The following is a 20269-nucleotide window of genomic DNA, read 5'->3' on the forward strand; positions in this document are numbered from 1 at the left end:
TGTTCTGGATGTGTCTGTGATGGTGTCTCTGGATTAAATTAGTCTTTTTTTTTTAATTTTTATTTATTTATGATAGTCACACAGAGAGAGAGAGAGAGGCAGAGACACAGGGAGAGGGAGAAGCAGGCTCCATGAACTGGGAGCCCGACGTGGGATTCGATCCCGGGTCTCCAGGACCACGCCCTGGGCCAAAGGCAGGCGCTAAACCGCTGTGCCACCCAGGGATCCCCCCTAAATTAGTCTTTGAATAAGTAGACTGAATAAAGCAGGTCATCCTCTCCAGTGTGGATAAGCCTCATCCAATCCATTGAGGGCCTGAATGTAACAAAAAGGCTGAGCAAACTAGCATTCGCCCTCTCTCTGCCTTAATGCTTAAGCTGGAACACAGGTCTTCTCCTACCCTCAGATCAAGATTTATGTCAATCTGGTTCACAGGCCTTCAGATTCCGGAACTGTATCACTGGCTCTCCTGGGTCTCTAGCTTGCCAACTACACATCTTGGGACTTCTCAGCATCCACAGTCATGTGAGCCTATATATATATTCCTACTGTACATATATAAAATATATATTCCTATTGTGTATATATACATATATATAATCTCCTGTTGTTTCTGTTTCTCCAGAGAGCCATGATACAGTAGGATACTTACCTGAGGTTCTATTGGAACTTTGAGTCAATGGAGGAAAACATGAGGTGAGTATTCTTATAGTCAGTGTTACTTTGTGAAATAAGGAAAGGGAGGTCAGAGGTCAGAGGTCCAACAGTGGGGTGAGGATTTGGCAGAGCTGGGGCTCAAACTCAATTTCAAACCCCAATTCTACAACACTCAGCACCCACACACATTAAATGAAATGGGGTTTTATTTAAATTCAAATATATTAAGTGGGGACAGAGGGATATCAGAGCTTACATGTCCTTCAGTTTGGCTGGAGGATGGTTTCTCTTACCTTGTTTTAAGTACATACCTGGGAGATCTTGGGTCATAAAGGGCTGCTTTTTGGTTCCCAGAACAACAAAGAGGAATTCCCTTGGTAGATGCATCTTAGACTTGGTACACTCAAGAGACTGTTAGGGTTTTTGGGTCTCTAAAACTGAATTCACCCCCAGTGAGTGAACTGTTCATTGCCCCAAACCAGACCTAGGAATCTTAACTTCTTAGAAAGATGAGTTTTGCAATCGGACAGACTTGGGTTTAAATCCAGCTTTGCTAGCTCTCAGCTGTGCAACCATGGGTGAGTTAACTGACCTCTCTAAACTTTAGTGTCTCATCTATATAATATGTAGATTATTGACTTGTATGAACTGATTTGGTCAACACATGTTTCTCAGGCATTTCCTATGTGCTGGACTAGTGCCAGCCAGATGCCAGAGATATAAAGATGAACAAGGTAGAGTTCTCTACTCTCCAGAAGTGCCTACTCTAGTAGAGAAGGCATTACATAAATTATCATTCTAATGCCACATAATAACTTTAATAGACAGACACATAAAGAGTGGCAGCATTTCACCTGTAGTAGAAGCTTCTATCGCTAATGTGTGTCCTATTATCCTTTCCTTCCAGCCTCATGAGAGGACTACACTCCTGCCCCCCTTGTAGTTAAGCAGGGCAGTGTAATAGGGCTGGTCAGTGGGAGAAGAATGGGAGGTAACAGTACATTTAAGTGCCAGCATGCCACTGTCTGTATTTTCTACACCTGCCAACTGGACCAGGAGTGCCAAGTGTCACAGGATGGCGAAGCCTCCATCAGCTCCTTCATGCAGGTCACTGAGGGGATCTGCTGGAGAGAATGATGATCCACACCTGAAACAGACTTTGACTGGCCAAACAATACGTGTGTGTTAAGCCACTGAGTTCTGGGGGTGATAATTCACTACCACAGGGTCCAGCCTTATTAACTCAAAAAACCAGCCTGCAAAAGCCATTCTGAAGGAGCCAGGGACTGAGTGCTAATTGGTGAGGGAGAGAGGAGCCAGGAGATGAGGGGAGAAAGGACCATCAGAACAGAGAGGAAGGCAGAGCAAAGGCAGAGAGGGTTGCAGTGACCCGGTAAGGTGGGACAGCAAGTAGTTGGGGTGTGCTAAGAATGTGGAGTGAGTGAGGGAGCATTAGAGAGACAGGAGGAGGAGGCAAATGAGATCCAACTGTGGAGAGCTTCGAAGGCCATCTTAGTAGCTTGGCCTTTCCCCTACAAGAGGTGGGACCCACACAGGGTTTCCAAGCACAGGGGTGACATGCCCATCTGGGTCATGTACAGGAGAGGCTGGGGCACAACCAGAGGCAGGAGACCAAGATGAGATTAAACAACTTATGGAAAGTACCTTCTGTAGTACCTGGCAGACAGAAGTACATCACTTCCCTTTTCCCTTCCCTGCGCGTATATTAATGCTGTTCTAGAAACTAGCCAACTCTGTAGCTTGGAAATCTTACTTTGAGAGCTCTTTAGTGATAAATGCTTCATTATGTAAGAATTTATATACAAGGATTCTCTCTCCTGTAACCTTGGCTGTAGAGATGGTAAACTGAAAATAACCTGGGTGTTCATCGAAAGGAAATTGGCCAAATGAATCATGGAACATGCTATATTATGTATTATTAAAAATCATAAAAAGCTATGTTAACTGACCTGGATAGGTATTCATGATTTTAGAGTTAAGTGAGAAAAACAAGTTGCAGAGTAATATGCATTATATGATTTCATTACCTGAAAAATAAATAACACAACCCTGTAGGTGTAATTATGGTGCCTGTTTGTATCCATTCATGTGACCCTGTGGCAGGGTTTGTAAGGTGATACAGCTGTTAATGGTGGCCATCTCAAGGGGCTGGCAGTCTTGCTATAGTTACAATTACTATGTGCTACTTTTTTAAAAAAGATTTTATTTATTTATCATGAGAGACAGAGAGGCAGAGGGAGAAGCAGCATCCCCGTGGAACAGAGAGCCTGATCTGTGTATCTCGATCCCAGGACCCTGGGGTCATGACCTGGGCTGAAGGCAGATGCTCAACCGACTGAGCCACCCAGGCACCCGAGTATATGTTACTTTTATAATTTGTTTAAATTAATAGAGAAATGAAAAAGAAAACATCCAGGGCACCTGGATGGCTCAGTCGGTTAAGCATCTGCCTTCTGCTCACGTCGTGATCCCCGAGTCCTGAGATGGAGCCCCACATGGGGCTCTCAGCTTAACGAGTAGTCTGCTTTCCCTCTCCTTCTGCCTTTCCCCCCTCTTCTGCTCTTTCTCTCTCTCTCTCTCTCTCACTCTCACTCTCAAATAAATGAATAAATTCTTTTTAAAAAGAAAAAAGAAAACATCCTGGAGAACTGGAATTAGTAATACCCTTCCTATGGTGATATCATCAACTGTAGAAGATCCTTTTTCTGGTTGAAGTTTCTTCCTCCCACTGGAATGTTTTTAACTTAAATGTCCTATCTCCAAGTTCACTATGATTACTAATTCCAATGAATTGGACCTAGACTCTCAGAGGATTTGAACAGATCCGGGCCTTCAATGCTAATTATTCCATGAGAGGAAGCCCTGCTCATTTTTAGGAAATGAATGGGCCTTCCCATCAGGATAAGCAAATTACTTTGGGCTGTGGGGGAAAAGGAACCAATCTTCCAACTGGGTTTATTGGCATTAAAAGACCAAGGACATGCCAATCACGCTGAATCATTGAAAGTTCTTTGAGGGCTGGGGCCGCAGTCCTAGCAGGTGCAGAATGTTAACCTCAGATATAGGATAATTACGTTTAGATCTCCCAGGTTTTAATTCACCAGCCTTTTCCACTGGGAGCTGTGAAAATAATAACCCCTATCTAGACACACAATCTTAGGAGATACTGGCATGCTCAATCTAAAGTGTCTATGGTAGATCCAAGTGGAAACGTCCACCAAACACGGAAAATATCTAGACTGTTAGTCTAGAATGCAAGGTGGATCTGAGCCAAGTACATACACTTGGGAGTTATATGTATAGAAGAGAAAGGGTAAGTAAAGCCATAGAAGGCTGAGCTGGCCAAGGAAAGCACAGAAGTAGTCCTTGGAACTGTTTAGCATGCTCATAAGATAGGCAGTTTAGAGAGGTGGTTAAGAACACTGAGTCCCTTGGCTCTACCCTAGTTGGGCACTCTTGGGCTTGTTACTCAACTTTTCTAATTCTCCATTTTCTCATCTGAAAACTACAGCTGATAATCACAGCTCCCTTAGAAAACTGTGGTGAGGACTAAGTGAGATGATCTATGCAAAGTATTCAGAGCACCTGGTGCATAGGGAGCCTTCCAAATGTTACAGATCTGAGAGATCAGCTAGGACAGCCGACTGAGAAGCAAGAAAGAAAGAGAAAGGACCAGCAGGGAGGCCAAGTAGGAAGGCGTGGTCAGGAGCTTCCGGCTCTGAGAGTGGAAAAGTAAGGTTAGCACTAAAATGCTCCCTATTTTAGCAACAAAGAAGTCACTAAGACCAGGCCAAAGCTGTTCAGGGTGGAAGCCAAACAGACTGCTTCCAAAGCAAAATAGGCAGCATTACTAGCATTCCAAAAGATCCAGGAAACAAGGGATATCTTTTAAAAAGTTTAAAGGAGGTAGAAGTATATTTTAATTTAATCAATACCTTTCTGAGGATCAAAGTAACACAGGACCAATGAAGAAAACCTGCAAAACAGTACAAAAAGATTATTCTGCCTTCCAACAAACCTGCATTTTTCCTGTGTATGCACATTTATATCAGGATGTGGACAGGACTAGTTCATCTTGTATGACAAGCATAGTCTTATTTGCTCAATACTTTGAAATTCTATTATTTAAAGATACTCAAGGAAAACTTAGGAGAATATTGTTATTTCAGAGTAGACTAAGACTTTTCAAGTGTGTCACAAAATCCAGAAGCCATAAAAGAAAGGATACAAAGTCTACTTCATCAAAATCTAAACTTTCTCTATGGAAAAAAAAAAAAAAAAACAGCCACTATAAACTAATAGAAACATGAATGATAAACTAAAAATACACATGAAAAACAAAAGTTTACCCTTTGGAGCATATCAAGGGCTCTTTTAAGTCAATATGAAAAGGATCAATATGGGATGCCTGGGTGGTTCAGTTAAGTGCCATCTGCTTTGGTCATGATCATGGGTTCCTGGGATGGAGCCCCATGTCCAGCTCCCTGCTCAGTTTCACCTTCTCTCTCTGCTTCTCCCCGGCCTGCTTGTATTCTCTCTCTCTTTCAAATAAATAAATAAATAAAATATTTTTAAAAAATCAATAACCTACAAAAACTCAAAGGATATGACACAGTTTATGGAAAGTGAAATAAAAATTGTTCTCAAATATCTGGCCAGATACTCTATCTTACTAGTATTAAGAGAGATGCAAATTAAAATGACACAGAAATACGGTTTTCTCTTGTTGGTCTGGCAAAGATCAAGACTGAAACTATTATGTGCTGACAAGGGTATGAGAACAAGTGTTCTCACTCCTCACCAGGAGTGTTAACTTGGTACAACCTCAACCTGTCTATCAAAGTTGCCAGTATACTTTGAGTAAGCAGCTCCATTTCTAGGAAACTATCCCACTGATACACTCACATGTGTGAAATCACAGACAAAATTATTCATTGTAGTTTTATCTGTAATAACAAAAGATTGGAAACAACCTAAAATTCCATCAGTGGGGGATTGGTTAATAAATGGAATACAAGGGCTGAAAGGAAGGAGGCAGTGCTGCATCTCCCAAAAAGAAATGATCACTAAAGCACATTCAGTGGAGGAAGCAAGCTGCAGAACTGTGTCATTGGTGCACCACCACTTATGGAGAAGCATAGAGCTAAATCATAGGAAATAGGGATATCTTGCTTATAAATGTATGGAGTATTTCTGGAAGGAATCACAAGGGAAAAACCAGTAGAAGTACTTTCTCCTAAAGAGATCAACTGGTTGGCTCAGGAAGGGGTAGAAGTGATTAATTTTTCACTGAGTGAAAAATTTAGCACCTTGTGAATTTTGTGCCGTGGGTATGTGTCATCTATGCAAAAACTAAAAAGTACGGTATTTTAAACAAAATGAACTTACAGGCCATTTTATTTGTCCTTATTTTGGGGGGCTGTTTTTAGTTTTTATTTTTTTAGCTTTCTCCTTCATGCTTTGTCTATCCTGACCCTCTTCTATTTCCCTTCTCTTCCCCTCAGTCCCTGGCCCCACCTGTAATAAAGCAACTTTAAAAAAATTAGCATCTGCTGACAATTTTGTCTAAGCCAATAACTGTGCTTTATGGGCGTGATTTCATTCAATTTTCACAACCACCCCCAGAAGGAAAGTTTTCTTTGCCACAGTTTGCAAATGAGGAAACTCAGGCACAGGGGATTGAAACCTTGCCTAAAGCCATACGAGCAGTAAATGATGTGGCTGGCATTTAAATCAAATCTGCCTCTGAAATCCATGCTTCTTTTAGTAAACTGTACTGCCTGCAATATGGAATAAATATGCATATGTACATAATTTTTAAATTATTAAATAAAGCATTGCAATCTTTGTAATTTGAAAATCAAGCAAGCTTAACATTTTATATGACCTATAAAAAATGCCCATGCAAAGAAAATTATTTGTATTAGACTATTTTCTATTTCTAAATTCTTGATGATTATTTTTGACAGATCAATTGAAAGGATATTCCACCTTTCATTCATTCATCAGCCCCAAGCATTTAGCAAGTGCTCAAAACTGTGTTTGTTACTCATTGAGATTAGAAGATGGAGCCCTCAGGCTTTCAGTCAATTGCAGAGAGAGCAATATTAATGTTTATTAGGCTCCTCCTATGTGGCAGGCAGGGTGCTAGGCATTTTTACAGAGGTTCTAACAACTGTATGATGTAAGGTATAATTGCTACCCCTTATTTTACACTGGAGAAAAATGAAGCTGGAACATTCAGTAACTTCACAGCTGACCACAGCTTGATATTACAGAACAGGGATTTGAACCCAGGCAGTCCGGCTCCAGAGCCTGTGCCATCATGACACTGCCTGGAAACTGATCAGTACAGTACATGACGCAGCAGGAGAGCCCAGAGGAGAACCTTCACTATTCCTGGAAATGGGTCAGCGAAGGCTTCTGGGAAGATGGAGGCACAGTCTGAGGCTTGATGGAAGTTCAGAACTGAGAGATGTCATGGCATCTGTAAGATGTCATTCTATCCTGGTTGAAACTGTTATGAGAAAACTTACATCCTTTGGAGAGGAAAAAAAAAAATAGCATAGAGTCTCATGTGGTCTGCCTGGGAGCTGTGCCATGCAAATGGAACCAAGTTTCTAACAGGGAGTTTTACATTTTACTCAATATTCTGAAGTTTGGTTCTGACGCAGACGGTGATCGACCAGGTTCCTGTCATCATGTGGATGCCCTCAAAAGGAGGCAGAGGTTGGATTTAATGGCACTGTTTGTTTTCCTAATGCAATGTCCTAGAAATATGCAACAGAACTGTAACGGAGATGAATCAAAAGGAGGACGCAGTACACTAAGACACAGTGCCAAGAAAAACAGCAGGATAAGTGATTCCTTGTGATTTGGGTACAGTTAAGAGCTAAACTTAAGACCCAAAGCAATCCTTTGGGGACCTTAAGAATATTTCAGGGCTCTCCTCATCCTGTCCACTAAAGACCCCAAAGCTGGACTCCTGACTCATCAGTCTGGTTAGAATGGGACAGTGACAAAGCAGAAATTATAAGTCCATGGGATGCTGCCTTGCTGTGTCTGATTCTCTCACTGAGACGAGTCTCCCATCCTTCACTTGGCCATGGTTCAAGAGCTGAGCCTAGCCTCTTCCTTGATCTACTATGGCATGAGCCCATATCTGGGGAAACTTAAGGGCATCTAATTCTGTAGAACAGAAATGCTGACCTGTGCACATCCCAATCTGCGCCACCCCTTCACACCCCAAACTCAGCTGGTAGCATGCTTTGACCATAACACTTTCTTTCCTTAAAAAAGAGAAAAACTTCATGGCCAACTGCCTTTGAAGTGTAAGATCAAATAATGCCTTTGACACATGCTTTTCCTACATTCCCTAAATAGTACCCTATAATAATTACCAATCCCTAAGTGCATTGATTTTTGCCTCCAAAATATCCCTTTATTCCCTTGGGCCCACTGGTATGATGGAACTTGCTTTCTGGGGAAGCTGGTTTGTAGCATTTGCCAATTTCACAGTGTAAACACTGCTACCTTGTCAAATATGAAGCCACCAATGGGAATCACTGAATGCAGAGTTAGGAAGAAATTAACAGAGTCAACCCCATCACATCTCTGCCTGGGCTCCATCCTGGTCTTATGCTGAGATGGTTGCTCAGCAGCTATTATTTACATCACTTCTACTCAGAGAATTACCCAGAATGTTTATACATAGAAAGCAGTATTGAAAGAAAAAGCAGAAAACACACTACATGTGGTATTTTTCTATTTCCCATACATTCATGTATGATTGCATACAAAGAAATATAACAAGGATGATTACAACTTAACAATAACAAGGATAACCACTCAGTGATAAGATTAATTTGCAGGGATGCCTGGGTAGCTCAGTCGTTGAGCATCTGTCTTCTGCCCAGGGTATGATCCTGGAGTCCCGGGATTGAGTCCTGCATCGGGCTGCTTGCATGGAGCCTGCTTCTCTTTCTTTCTCCCTCTCTGTGTGTCTCTCATGAGTAAACAAGTAAAATCTTTTTTAAAAATTTAAAAAATTATTTTGCAATTTTTTCCTTTTTGCCTTTCTCCATTTTCTTCATTTTCTACATTGAATATGTACTACTTGTGTAATTCTTTTTGAAGTTAAAAACAAGTTTGAATATTGATCTGTTCCTGCTTGTATGATGACTAATAAATCTGCTACCTCCTTGCATTGAAATGTCTCTGCATCTTCCAAAACATTTTATTCTGCCCATGACCACCATGAACCTGGGCATGTCAAAATAGGCAGCACTGCAACCAGTCACACTTGGGTTCAAACTGGAAGACAGCATTAGACTTTTGGATTTTCAAGAACTATTTTCCCAATGTAGAGTCTCCTGCTCTTATAGTTCATGAAAAGTAGGCTCTGGATTATTAGGCATGGCTAATGAAGACCCATAGAATTATTGAATACTGGAGCTAAGAGGAAATGTAAAGAGCATCTCTCTAATGGATCCCTGAGATCGGAGAGTGCTTTGCCCCAAATCCTCCCATCTCAATGCTCATATCTGCCAGCATTAACGCTGAAGAAATGTAAGAAACCAAAGATTCAGCAATGCAATGAAATGACAAGCCTCATTCATGGAAATCTTACCTTCAACCAAAAGTTTTTTGCTGGCAGCAAAAAGCCTGAACCTTCTTCTGAATCCTGCAGTCTAAGACAAGTCAGGAAGGCCAAAGAGACTTTCATAAACCTGGTCAACAGAGTGGCCATACAATATCAGATAGAAAAAGCCCAGAACCCAAATTTCTTCTCATACCTGACTTGCCCCAGACTGTATTACACACCTGCTATCTTCAATAGCTTTACTGAGGCCTCAGTCAACAAACTTACCCCAGGGAAAGGAACATATATTACAGCCTCTTTGCTGATTGTCCTGAAGACCAAGAAAATCTGAGGCAGTTAGCAGCAATTTCGTAGGTACTGAGGCCCCTATCAGAACGCAGTCTTTCCTTTCACAAGCTCATCAGCTCCCAAGAAAATTCTGACCAGAAAACAATGTCAAATCTGAGAGTGGAGGAAACCATTTCTGTGCAACCTGTTCACTTGCCAAGCTGACTAGTACAGCAGGTTGTGCCTTCCCTCCTGCCACTACCTTTCACCTACAGCAAAAGCAACATGGCCTCCAGGATGGGGGATATAGGGCCATCATCCCACAGAGCCCTAGGGGGACACACTACTGCTGCTCAGACCCAGACCACTGTGGAAACCCTGAGGTACAGGAGGAGCTACAGGTCCAGCAGAGCAAAGTGACAGTGGACCACCAGCCTGGCTTCCTGGGAACCCTGGGCTCTAAGGCCACCCCTACACAGTGAGGGCAGCACCCCCTAGAACCATAGCTATGGTCTTCAGGTCAAGGATTCTGCTCTGCCCTGCATACAACTACACCCATACATAGTTATGTAGAACTCAACAGCTCAATAGAAATCACTTCTGATTCTTTTACCTGCTTACCTGGATCTGAATTCTTCTGTAATATTTTTAATTAATCCAGGTGGGCCCTTCTTCAGGAATAATGAACCCCAATAACTCAAAATTACAGAGTGTTCCACATGTCCAAGGTGTATCAAGGACATTATTCCACCATGAAGACTAGAGAGACCTTCCCTACCTTCATAGATTCAGCTTGTTAAGTAGAACATACATGAGCCTTAGTTTGAAAAGACAAAGACGCTCTCTCTTTAGCAAATAAATAGACAAAAGGGCAGGGAAAGGGGATGAAGTGCATCATAGCCAGCCCAGGAGAATCCCCTGGTCTTACCATTACATGTGATGCTTTCAGATGGGTTCTTAGTACCTAATTTTGAGGGAAAGAGTGGAAGGAACTAGCCAATGCTTTTGCATGCTTAGTTTCTGCCCATGACACTGAACTCAAGAGAACTGAGACCTTTGAAGAAACCAAAGATGGTTCAAATGACTCGGGAGAATAATTTAACTCGGCGCTCCTTGCTGACGAGTTGAAGTTTCCTAATTGTAAAGCAGAACCAGCAGCCACTGACACAGAAGGCCTACCCCGCAGATGGAGAAGAGATGAAGCACTGAAACTGAGCCTGACTGACCTCCCCAGCCCTGGGGGGCAGCGCCTCCTTCAGGACCAGCAAAGCAAGTTCTCATCATCAAATTGGCTTCAGAGCAGAAGGCTTATTAACATCTGGAGATCCAAGGACTCTCTTCGAGGCTTGGAGACCAGAGGAAAGGGGACATTAGAAGGGGGGCGGTCCCCAGGGCAAGGGGAGTCTACATTGTTGCCCCAAGAGAGGTCACTTCCCTCCTAAAATGCCTGGGATTTTCCACATCAGTCGGGGAAAGTAACAAGGCAAAGCACCGACAGCAAAGCTGCAAGGGCCTCCTCATTGACCTCCACGTACAGGTGGGATCCGGCACTGAACAGGCTGATGTGCCCCTGTCGAGGGATGGGGAGAGCTTGGCACAACCCCAGCACACCTTTGCCCTCAGGAAAGCTCAGGCCAGAAGAAGAAGTCACCAGGAATGATAATCGGGCATCAGAGTTGAGACTGTGCTGGCCAGGACTGGGATAGGGCCAGGCTAGGAACTGTCCAGAGCTCTGGTCTCTAGGCCTGGCTGTCCTCCAAGATCAGTCAGCTCTTTCCAAGTAGACACACCACATGGCCCTCATAGTCTCTCTCCACGTAATACCACTGCTTTTCCCAAAGCAGACATTTCCCAGAGCCTTACAGGCCGGCTGTCAGCTCAGCAGGACTCCATCCCGGAAGAAGCTGTTAAATAATCCACTGTTTCAGTCCGTAAACTTCTTATGACTTAGTGTCAAGTGAAACTACATTCTGACAGCAGTGCAAGTTCCCTAGTACCCAGTGACTTCTCTTTTGTTCTTGGAATCCTCCTTCTCACTAGATCACAGACCCACCTACTCCCAATCCCTGGAATAAAGACAGTACAACACCACATTTGAACCTGTGAGATGTGGAGAACACGTCTTTTCCTGAGAGCCTAAGGCCAAATGGAAGTTACTTTTTCTCCTTCACCTTGAATGCACTGATGAACTCTCTAAATGGGACCCCACCACATGTGGGAGAGCAATCATGGGCAGTATTCTGAGGGGCACAGCTAGGACCAGCCAGCCTGAATAAACCAAAGCTACTTGGTTTCTCTTCTTCCTGCCCATATGTTCACATTTGTCCTGCCTCTCTTGGTCTCAGCTGCCAGTCACTTCAAAACAGCTATGGTGCAATCCAGCAATTGAGGTTATTAATTAATAAATGCTGACAACATGGCCTTTCCTGGTCATTTGTATGTATTAAAATATGATGCATGAGTTCTCCAGCTGGATTATTCATTGAGATCCAAAGAAAGGAAGCTATCATGGTGGAGTTGCAGATGTTGCATTAACGCTTGGGAGCAAAAGAGCCCATTTCTCCCATAAGTAAATGCCAGCTCAAAGCATTGATGCTAATATAGATCCTAGAGGGCTAGTGATATGCAAGATATCTTCTAACCTCCCCAAACTCTGCATTCTCATCTCCACATAACTTGCTCTTTCCTGGCTGCCAGAAGCATAGGATCTGATAAAGTCAGACCCCCTCACCCTGGTGGGCCACTTTTGAGACTTTGAATAATGATGATGACCACGGACAGGGAAGGCTGAGTGCTTGTGTCATAAAAACACTTGGCAGAAAGCCTTGGAAATGGTGTAGGGGAAAAACAAACTGGGCTCAATATCCAAATTTAGAGCCCAGATCTGAGGATCTTTATGTTCTCAAAGAAGAGGAGAATCCATTTTCCCTTCATTTTCCACTTTTGCTGTAAGGCATTTTCAACAAAACACAGAATTTCATTTCTTCAGAGGAAAAATAACTGGGAGACCAGCTGATCTCTGGCACGGTGGCTGCACTCATTCCCAGCGGGCAGGCCCGCACGTGGACCAGCGGAGCTGAGCTCAAGGAGCTCTCCGACACAGACCCCCAGCCGCAGGATGCTGCAAAGAGCAAGTGTTTCCTGAGGCATGACCACATGCCAGGGAGTTTTCATACTTCATCTCATTCAGTCTTCACAACAGCGATCTGAGAAGAATTGCTTATTATCCCAGTTTTGTTAGATGAGCAAATAAGGGCACGTATCCTTTGGTAACTTAGCCAAGGTCATACAGCAAGGGGCAGCAGTGCTGGGTGTTAAACCCATGTTGTACGACTCAAAAGTCTGTGCTCTACAATGTAGAGAACTGCCTACGTGGCATCCACACAATGGGGAATTATAGCATGTGTATATTTGTGTACAAATTTGTATACATGTGTGTACAGTATATAAACCAGTCATGTATGCAGAGGTACCTAGGTAGCCAAGAAAACCTCACCCAGATCAGGGTAACAGAATTTCGTTGAAAATACTGTGGGTCAGGGGCTACCTTAAGGAGAGGAGCTGGAAAGGAAGATTTACTTTTTCTTTATGCCCTCATGTCCTGTTTGAACATCTTATCATGTACGTATACTTCCTACTTGAAAAACTTTTAATTGAAAAGAAAAATCTGTATGTTGTTGTTGAGGCACCGACACAGGCAGAGGGAGAAGCTGGTTCCGTGGAGGGAGCCTGACGCAGGACTTGATCCTAGGTCTCCAGGATCACACCCAGAGCTAAACCACTAAGCCACCAGGGCTGCCCCCAAGTCATATTTTCTAAAACATAGATATATATGAGAAAAAGCAATCCCACACTACAGAGGCTTTTTGCAAGCATCACAGTGGAGCTGGGAGAGGTGGCTTCATTCAGCGCAGGAGAGAGGACTCGGCTGGCAGTGTCTGAGTTGCTCAAGACCAGAGAATAGTAAAAGCGAAAACATTCAATCATTCTCTCCCATTTTCATTTTCAAAGAAAAAACCCCACTATGGCCACAGGACCTGCCTCTGTTTAGAAAGAAAGTCAGTAAAAGAATGGATGACCTCACTTTCCCCAGCAGGTGGGTCCTAGTGTTGTTCACAAAACAAAACTGGAATAAATCAATTCATATTTTAAATACCCTAGCAGAGGTCCTTGTATTAGCAATCCTGATGAGATCTTCCTTGCAAAGCAAAGAACCTGATTGTGATAACACTGTGTTTTGTATTTCTTTCTTTTTGTTTTGTTCTTTTTTTTTTTTTTTTTAATGCTGTACAGAGGCCCTAGTTTCAGTCTGGAGCCAATCTTCTGAGCTTCCTGGATGTCTGAGAGACTGGTAGGTCAGCTTGGTTCTAGAGCCCATTTGCATGAGACCAAGGACTCTCCAGCAAGAGACGTCATTAGAAGGTAGTACAGGCTCAACCGAATAAGAAAACCTAGGGCAAGCGTGATTCAGAGCCTCAGAGCCTTGTCTGTGTTTGGAGATTCCTTCTCAGGCACCTCTGGACTCAAAACAAGCCGTACAGCAGGAGGGAGCTATGAACACAAGCTCTGGAAAATGTCACAAGGTCCTCCTTTGACATCCCATCAAAGAGGTGAGTAATATTCTCTCCATTTCTGCCCCGAACCAAATGGGTATCGCTAACTTGAGGGCTCCAGCAGAGACAATACTCACCTGGGCTTCTCAAGGTTCCCCCCTCAGAAGCAAGATCACCCTCTTGCCAGCAGTGGGACAGCATCAGCAGCACATGACACAGAGATCCAAGTCTTCACCAGGGCCCCTGCGCAGAGAGCAGGGCTGACGCTGACCTGGATGGATTGGGCTGGAAGAGGTGAGCAAGAGAGTGGCAGATGCCTCATGGTGGCACAAAGGGGTCATGTACATACATGCACTGCACACTGTGCCTGGAAATGCCTGGAGACAACTGCACGAGATCTGGGGGCAGTCAGGTAGTCCTGCAACAACAGCTGGTAGCAGAGACAGCCAGGGAAGGGAAGTCCCGCAGATGGCTCCTAGTGGCATCTTACTTGTAACCCCAGGCTAGTGGGCTGTGTTGTGGTCTGAGGAAGCTCAGGTCTAAACGTCTTAGGTTTTCACAAATATGAATTAACTGGAATGCTAAATCCTAGCCCGCTAATCTGGTAATTAAAGTATTTTTTTAATCATAGCCTTAGCTTCTCACCCTGCCCCAACCCCCGCCACCAAACTTCGTGCATGACTTCAGCTTTCCTTTCCTTCTTAAGACGTGCCAAAATGCTGAGTCACTAATAAATAAATGAAAAAAATTAAAAAGCAGAAAAGAAAGTAAAGGAAGAGAGTGATCCTGCTTCTTAGCACTAGCCTTCGTAATGACCTAAGCGGCACTTCTTCCCCCCCGGTTGTGATTCCTGTGATGCTAAAGGACGTCACATTGCACAATCTTAATAAGGTTTCCAATCAGCCCCACCCGCCCTGGCCCCACCCCCAACAAAGATTTATCAAAGTGGGTTTTTCCCGAGAGTCTCAATATTAGAGTCTCAACCCCCAATAAATATGAGACTGGAGATGTCTGAGGCTCATTCTGCCCTCGAGCCCACCAGGAACGAAAGAGAGCTCCATCTGCCCTCCAGGACCCCAGCTATGAACTCCCTCTCCACAAGTAAGTGAAGGAAATCCCTAGCCCTAGCATGCTTGGCAGCCGGGCCTGGCTGAGGGAGGGGTGTGTGTCCGCTGGGAGGGCTGGCCGGCGGCCAGCAGCCAGGAGCACAGCTCCCCCAGCTGTTCAGTCGGCTCACTGGCTGCTCTCCCTTGCCTCCGGCACAGGCGCCTTCTCCCTGGGGCTGCTCCTGGTGATGGCTACTGCTTTCCCTACCCCGGGACCCCTGGCAGGAGATTCCAAGGATGATGCCACTTCAAATAGTCTACCACTCACCTCTGCAAACAAAGTGGAAGAACTGATTAAGTACATCCTCGGCAAAATCTCTGCACTGAGAAAGGAGGTGGGTAGGCTCAAATGAGGGTGATAAAGGGCCTGTGTGGGCATTCATCTCCTGGCCCCTGGATGTGGACCAGGGCTTCTGCACTGGGAGGTCTTTGCTAGATTCCGGGGCAGTTCAGATTTCAGGCCACAGAAATCTGAACAGACAGGGCCAGACTGTCTATTGTACTTCTTTTCTGCTGCTGGTCTCAGGGAGCTCCTTTCCCTCCTGGAAAATACACAGTGGGGCTGAAATCCATGCCCCCTGGCCCATTCCCAGCTCCATACTTGGCATGAGCTGGGCGGCACTGACTCTCGGGACTTCCTTTTCCCTAGCCAAAAAATAAGGTCTATCAATCTTCTTTGTGTCTTTTGGACTTTGGAAGGGTTAGCAAAGTGCCACCTGAAATAAATGGTGAGCTTCTCAGGACATTCACAGGACTTTTAGGTTATGGAGGTTCAGTGGTTAGGGACTCCCCAGAGTCATCCCAGATGCGTATATGATAGCCTACCGAAGTGGCAAAGTCATGGGTAGGTTAAAGCAGCTCCAAAGTTTTAAAGGTAGTTTTAAGGTAGTTTGGCTCTGTTTGGTGGAAAGGAGAGAACATAGGAGAGAGTTCTGAGAACCCTGAACCAGCTTTGTGATCTTTGGCAAGTTCCCTACCATCTCTGGGCTCCCCTCTGTAAAACTGTGGAATTGGGCTAGATGATCTCATAGGTCCTTCTAGCTGGAACATGATATAGTTCAAATTATATTCACCTAGTTATCATCCAAAATGCTGTCATTTATCAAGTACCTACTATGTGCCACATACTTTATGTAAATATTATGTCTCATCTTCACAAAAAAACTTACAAGGAAGGAGTTTCATTGAAGAGATATTTGAAGAGGTAGGGACACCAAGACTGAGGAGAAGTAACAAGTGTGAAGTCTTGATGAGCCCAGAATTGAACCCAAGTGTGCCCATCTTCACTAGACCATGCTTGGCTAGGTGTTAATGTGCCGTGACTTCATTTTCTTAGAGAACCTTGAGTCCTGGTAAAACATGACTTGGCCCCCTAGTGGTGTTTGTTTTAGGGGCACTTATGTGATAACTGCTGGTATTCCTTCCCAGATGTGTGACAAGTTTAACAAGTGTGAAGACAGCAAAGAGGCACTGGCAGAAAATAACCTACATCTTCCCAAACTGGAGGGAAAAGATGGATGCTTCCAATCTGGGTTCAATCAGGTATGAACACATAACACTTACTTTTAGCTATTCCTTAGTCAAAAGTTCTCCCTTTTACCTGCAGTATCTGTATGCATATAGACCAAGGCAGACAACAAAGAAGGGGATAAATGTACATTTCATGAGGAGGCCAACTTAAATCTCTCTAAAGGCAACTGATTTTGGAATGGCATGGTTAGAGGATAGCCCCTCTGTGTTGGGATTTTCACACCTGTCAAACGTTAGAAACCCTAGCAGGTTCAACTAATTCATCCTGAACAATGAATTCTCTTCCTAAGGCTGCCCTTAGCGGGATCCAGGTCTGCCCTCCCTGGAGAGGTCATTCTCTTCACCCTTCTCCCTTCAGACAGTGAGATATCCTGAACTGACTTCAGATTAGTCCACAAAAGGAGGTTTCAGCCCAATATTGACAAGGGCAAGAGTATAGCCAGAAGGAAGAGTATTAAGGAGAGAATCAGAGAAGGACTTCCCCTTCCAGCATCTATCAGGCTTTGGGTAAAACTGATTAAATGATATCTCTGTCCAGATAGTTAAAATGGGGCAGCTGATGCTGTCTGACATCTCAAATATGATGCTCAGAAGTATTTGAACTTCTCTGGAGGGGCAGAGGGAGAAGTTGCTGAATTATAGCAATTTTAACTTTTAAAATGGATTCTGTCTTCCTAGCAATAATCGATTTCCCTATCTTTCCTCTTAGGAGACCTGCTTGACAAGAATCACTACCGGTCTTGTGGAGTTTCAGCTACACCTGAATATCCTCCAGAACAACTATGAGGGTGATAAGGAAAATGTCAAGTCTGTGCACATGAGTACCAAGATCCTGGTCCAGATGCTAAAGAGCAAGGTAAGCATTTCCTTGTGCCCTCCCTTGATGTGAGGAAGACAGGCTCAAAGACCAGAGCCTAGACAACTTGGAGATGCAAAGCCAATTCAAAAGAGATGGCCACACGTAGAGGAAAGGAGGAAAGGATCTAAGAAATATTTCCTGATAAAATCTTTTTTTTTTTCCTTTTGGCTCTCTTCTGCAAAAGAACATCAATAATCATGCTTAAAACTATATTAAATGATTTTAACAACAACCTCTACTAGAGCAGCTTAAGAAATAGGAAAAAAATCTATAGAGGCAGAAGGAAGCACATCCGATCCTGCTCAGTGATCCATAACAAAGAACAGAGGGAAGAAAACTTATTTTAATTATTAGCAACTGATATTCTTGTCATTGTGGTAGCTTCGACTCTTTCCCCTTACTTTTTGCCAGAAGAGTCAATACTGAGAAATGGTGAAAAGCTAGAACAGCAGGTACCAAAAGCTTTGAGCACTGCCAGCTAGCCATTCAAATGCCACAGAATGGAGGCTTGAGGGTACAGTGGGTGGATGTGTCAAACATAACACAACGAGAAGGGCCCTAGATGGAGAAGCAGGCACTTGGATATTGATACTTCCACTCACTACCTTTTCTAGCTGTTTCCCTTAAAACACTGCTTCTCCCACTTTAAAATGCATACCAAACCCCTGGGGATCTTGTCACAGTGTTAGAGTCTGATCTAGCAGGTCTGGAATGAGACCTGAGATTTGCATCTCTCACAAGCTCCAGGTAATGCCAATGCTGCAGTGCATGAGAAGCACACTTTGGAGGTGCAAGGCCTCCCGCAACTATCTAGACTCATGTCAGTGGGTCTGTGGAACGGTATTTCCTGGTCCTTCTTACACCATTAGATCCTCAGATCCAACTGGATGGGCTATGTGCCACACTATTTAGCATAAGGGAAGACAAGATACCGTGGCTGCCCTCAAGATGCTCATGGTCTAACAGAGATAGAGCAGTGAAGGGGTGATTAGAATTCAGTTGCCATGAAAAGGCTGCACATAGGGTGGGCTCTGAGGAGAGGTACCTCACCCTACCTGGGTGAATCAGGGCAGACAGCCCAAGTAGTCTCCTTCATCCCAAATTTGAATGTCTTCCCTCAGCCCTGAGCACCCCTCCACTGCAAAGAATTTGCTCAATATTTAAATAGTTCTTTTTGCTTCCTTTTCTTTTCAGGTAAAGAATCAGGATGAAGTGACCACTCCTGACCCAACCACAGACGCCAGCCTGCAGGCTATCTTGCAGTCGCAGGATGAGTGGCTGAAGCACACAACAATTCACCTCATCCTGCGGAGTCTGGAGGATTTCCTGCAGTTCAGTCTGAGGGCTGTTCGGATAATGTAGCCTGGGCATCTAAGATTGCTGTAGTTCATGGGCATTCCTTTCTCCAGTCAGAAACCTGTGCAGTGGGCACAAAACTTATGTTGTTCTCTGTGAGGAACTAAAAGTATGAGCGTTAGGACACTATTTTAATTATTTTTAATTTATTGATATTTAAATATGTGATATGGAGTTAATTTATATAAGTAATAGATATTTATATTTTTTATGAAGTGCCACTTGAAATATTTTATGTATTCATTTTGAAAAAGTTAACGTAAAATGCTATGCGGCTTGAATATCCTCGATGTTTCGGAGCCAGGTCATTTCTTGGAATGTGTAGGTTTACCTCAAATACATGGCTAACTTATGCATATTTTTAAAAGAAATATTTATACTGTGTTTATATAATGTTTAAATTGTTTTTATACCAATAAACACCTTTTTAAAAAAAAATCAGCAGCTAAGCCTCTATGTGTCCTGTGAAGCTTAATGTGAACAAATTTCTGTCACGGGCACCACTACCAGCCAGAAAGAGCTACAGTCACCTGGAGAAAGGTAGAAAGGAGCACCTCCTGCATGGCGGGCACGTGCTGTATATGCTACATCTATGATGCTCAATCCCAGCCCCTGTACACACTTTTATGGACATAGGAGAAGGGACTTCCCAAAGTCACCCAGCTAGAAGGTAAGGCACAGGCCCAGATTTTAAATCCAGGTCTAATTGCCTCCGGGCGTCCTACTCTTAACCTTTAGGGTCCCACGGCTTCCCAGGGAACATTTTCAAAGATGTAGAAAATCCCAAGACATGTTAACATAGGGAATGCATGTAAAGATGCAATCAAAAGCCTTTGAAATGACAACCACTTATGTAAGACCTAGCAATGTGCACTTCCAAACATTAACTAAAAGTTCTATCTCCCCCCTCTGGGTTCCTTAAACATTACACCTCTCTGCCTATCAAAGCACCTACCACATTGTGTAGTCTAGGTCTTGTTAGAGGAGGCTATAAAGGTCTTGCCAGTATAAGTCATGTACCATCAAACATCAGGACATGACATTTTCTCTGCTAGATTTAAAAACGTCTTAAAACCGATGGGTTTTTCTTTCCAGCCAGGCTTCTTTCTTCAAGAAGGCAGACTATTGTATTTATCTTTGCATCCTGAGCCCATGGCTCAGAACTTGAACATAGGAGGCCCCAATAACCATTTGTTAAATGAAGAAACCATACACAGGTGATCAAACTCTAAGACATCTCAATTTGGGGGGACATGAACTGTTGGTCAATGAGTGGAGAAATTATAAGTACGGTGTCCTTATATACCTTCACCTTCAA

General features: G+C 43.7%; 1 protein-coding gene across 1 annotated transcript; it reads left to right on the forward strand.

Moving 5' to 3' along the window:
• The first annotated feature begins 15047 nt into the window (after positions 1 to 15047).
• Positions 15048 to 19392, forward strand: IL6 (interleukin 6). The gene is made up of 5 exons (XM_025464343.3): positions 15048 to 15201; positions 15366 to 15541; positions 16635 to 16748; positions 17446 to 17592; positions 18790 to 19392. Exons 1-5 carry the CDS (start codon positions 15096 to 15098, stop codon positions 18955 to 18957), a joined length of 711 nt encoding a protein of 236 aa, XP_025320128.1. The 5' UTR covers positions 15048 to 15095; the 3' UTR covers positions 18958 to 19392.
• Positions 19393 to 20269: the final 877 nt, after the last annotated feature.

The sequence above is a fragment of the Canis lupus genome, chromosome 14, assembly GCF_003254725.2.
Source record: "Canis lupus dingo isolate Sandy chromosome 14, ASM325472v2, whole genome shotgun sequence".
NCBI lineage: Eukaryota > Metazoa > Chordata > Mammalia > Carnivora > Canidae > Canis > Canis lupus.

Excerpts from the sequence above, each read along its gene's own strand:
- IL6 (XM_025464343.3), top strand. The coding sequence starts at position 15,096 with ATGAGACTGGAGATGTCTGAGGCTCATTCTGCCCTCGAGCCCACCAGG. Across the intron at positions 15,202-15,365 it reads TATGAACTCCCTCTCCACAA|GCGCCTTCTCCCTGGGGCTG; the intron begins GTAAGTGAAGGA and ends CCTCCGGCACAG. Across the intron at positions 16,749-17,445 it reads TCCAATCTGGGTTCAATCAG|GAGACCTGCTTGACAAGAAT; the intron begins GTATGAACACAT and ends CTTTCCTCTTAG.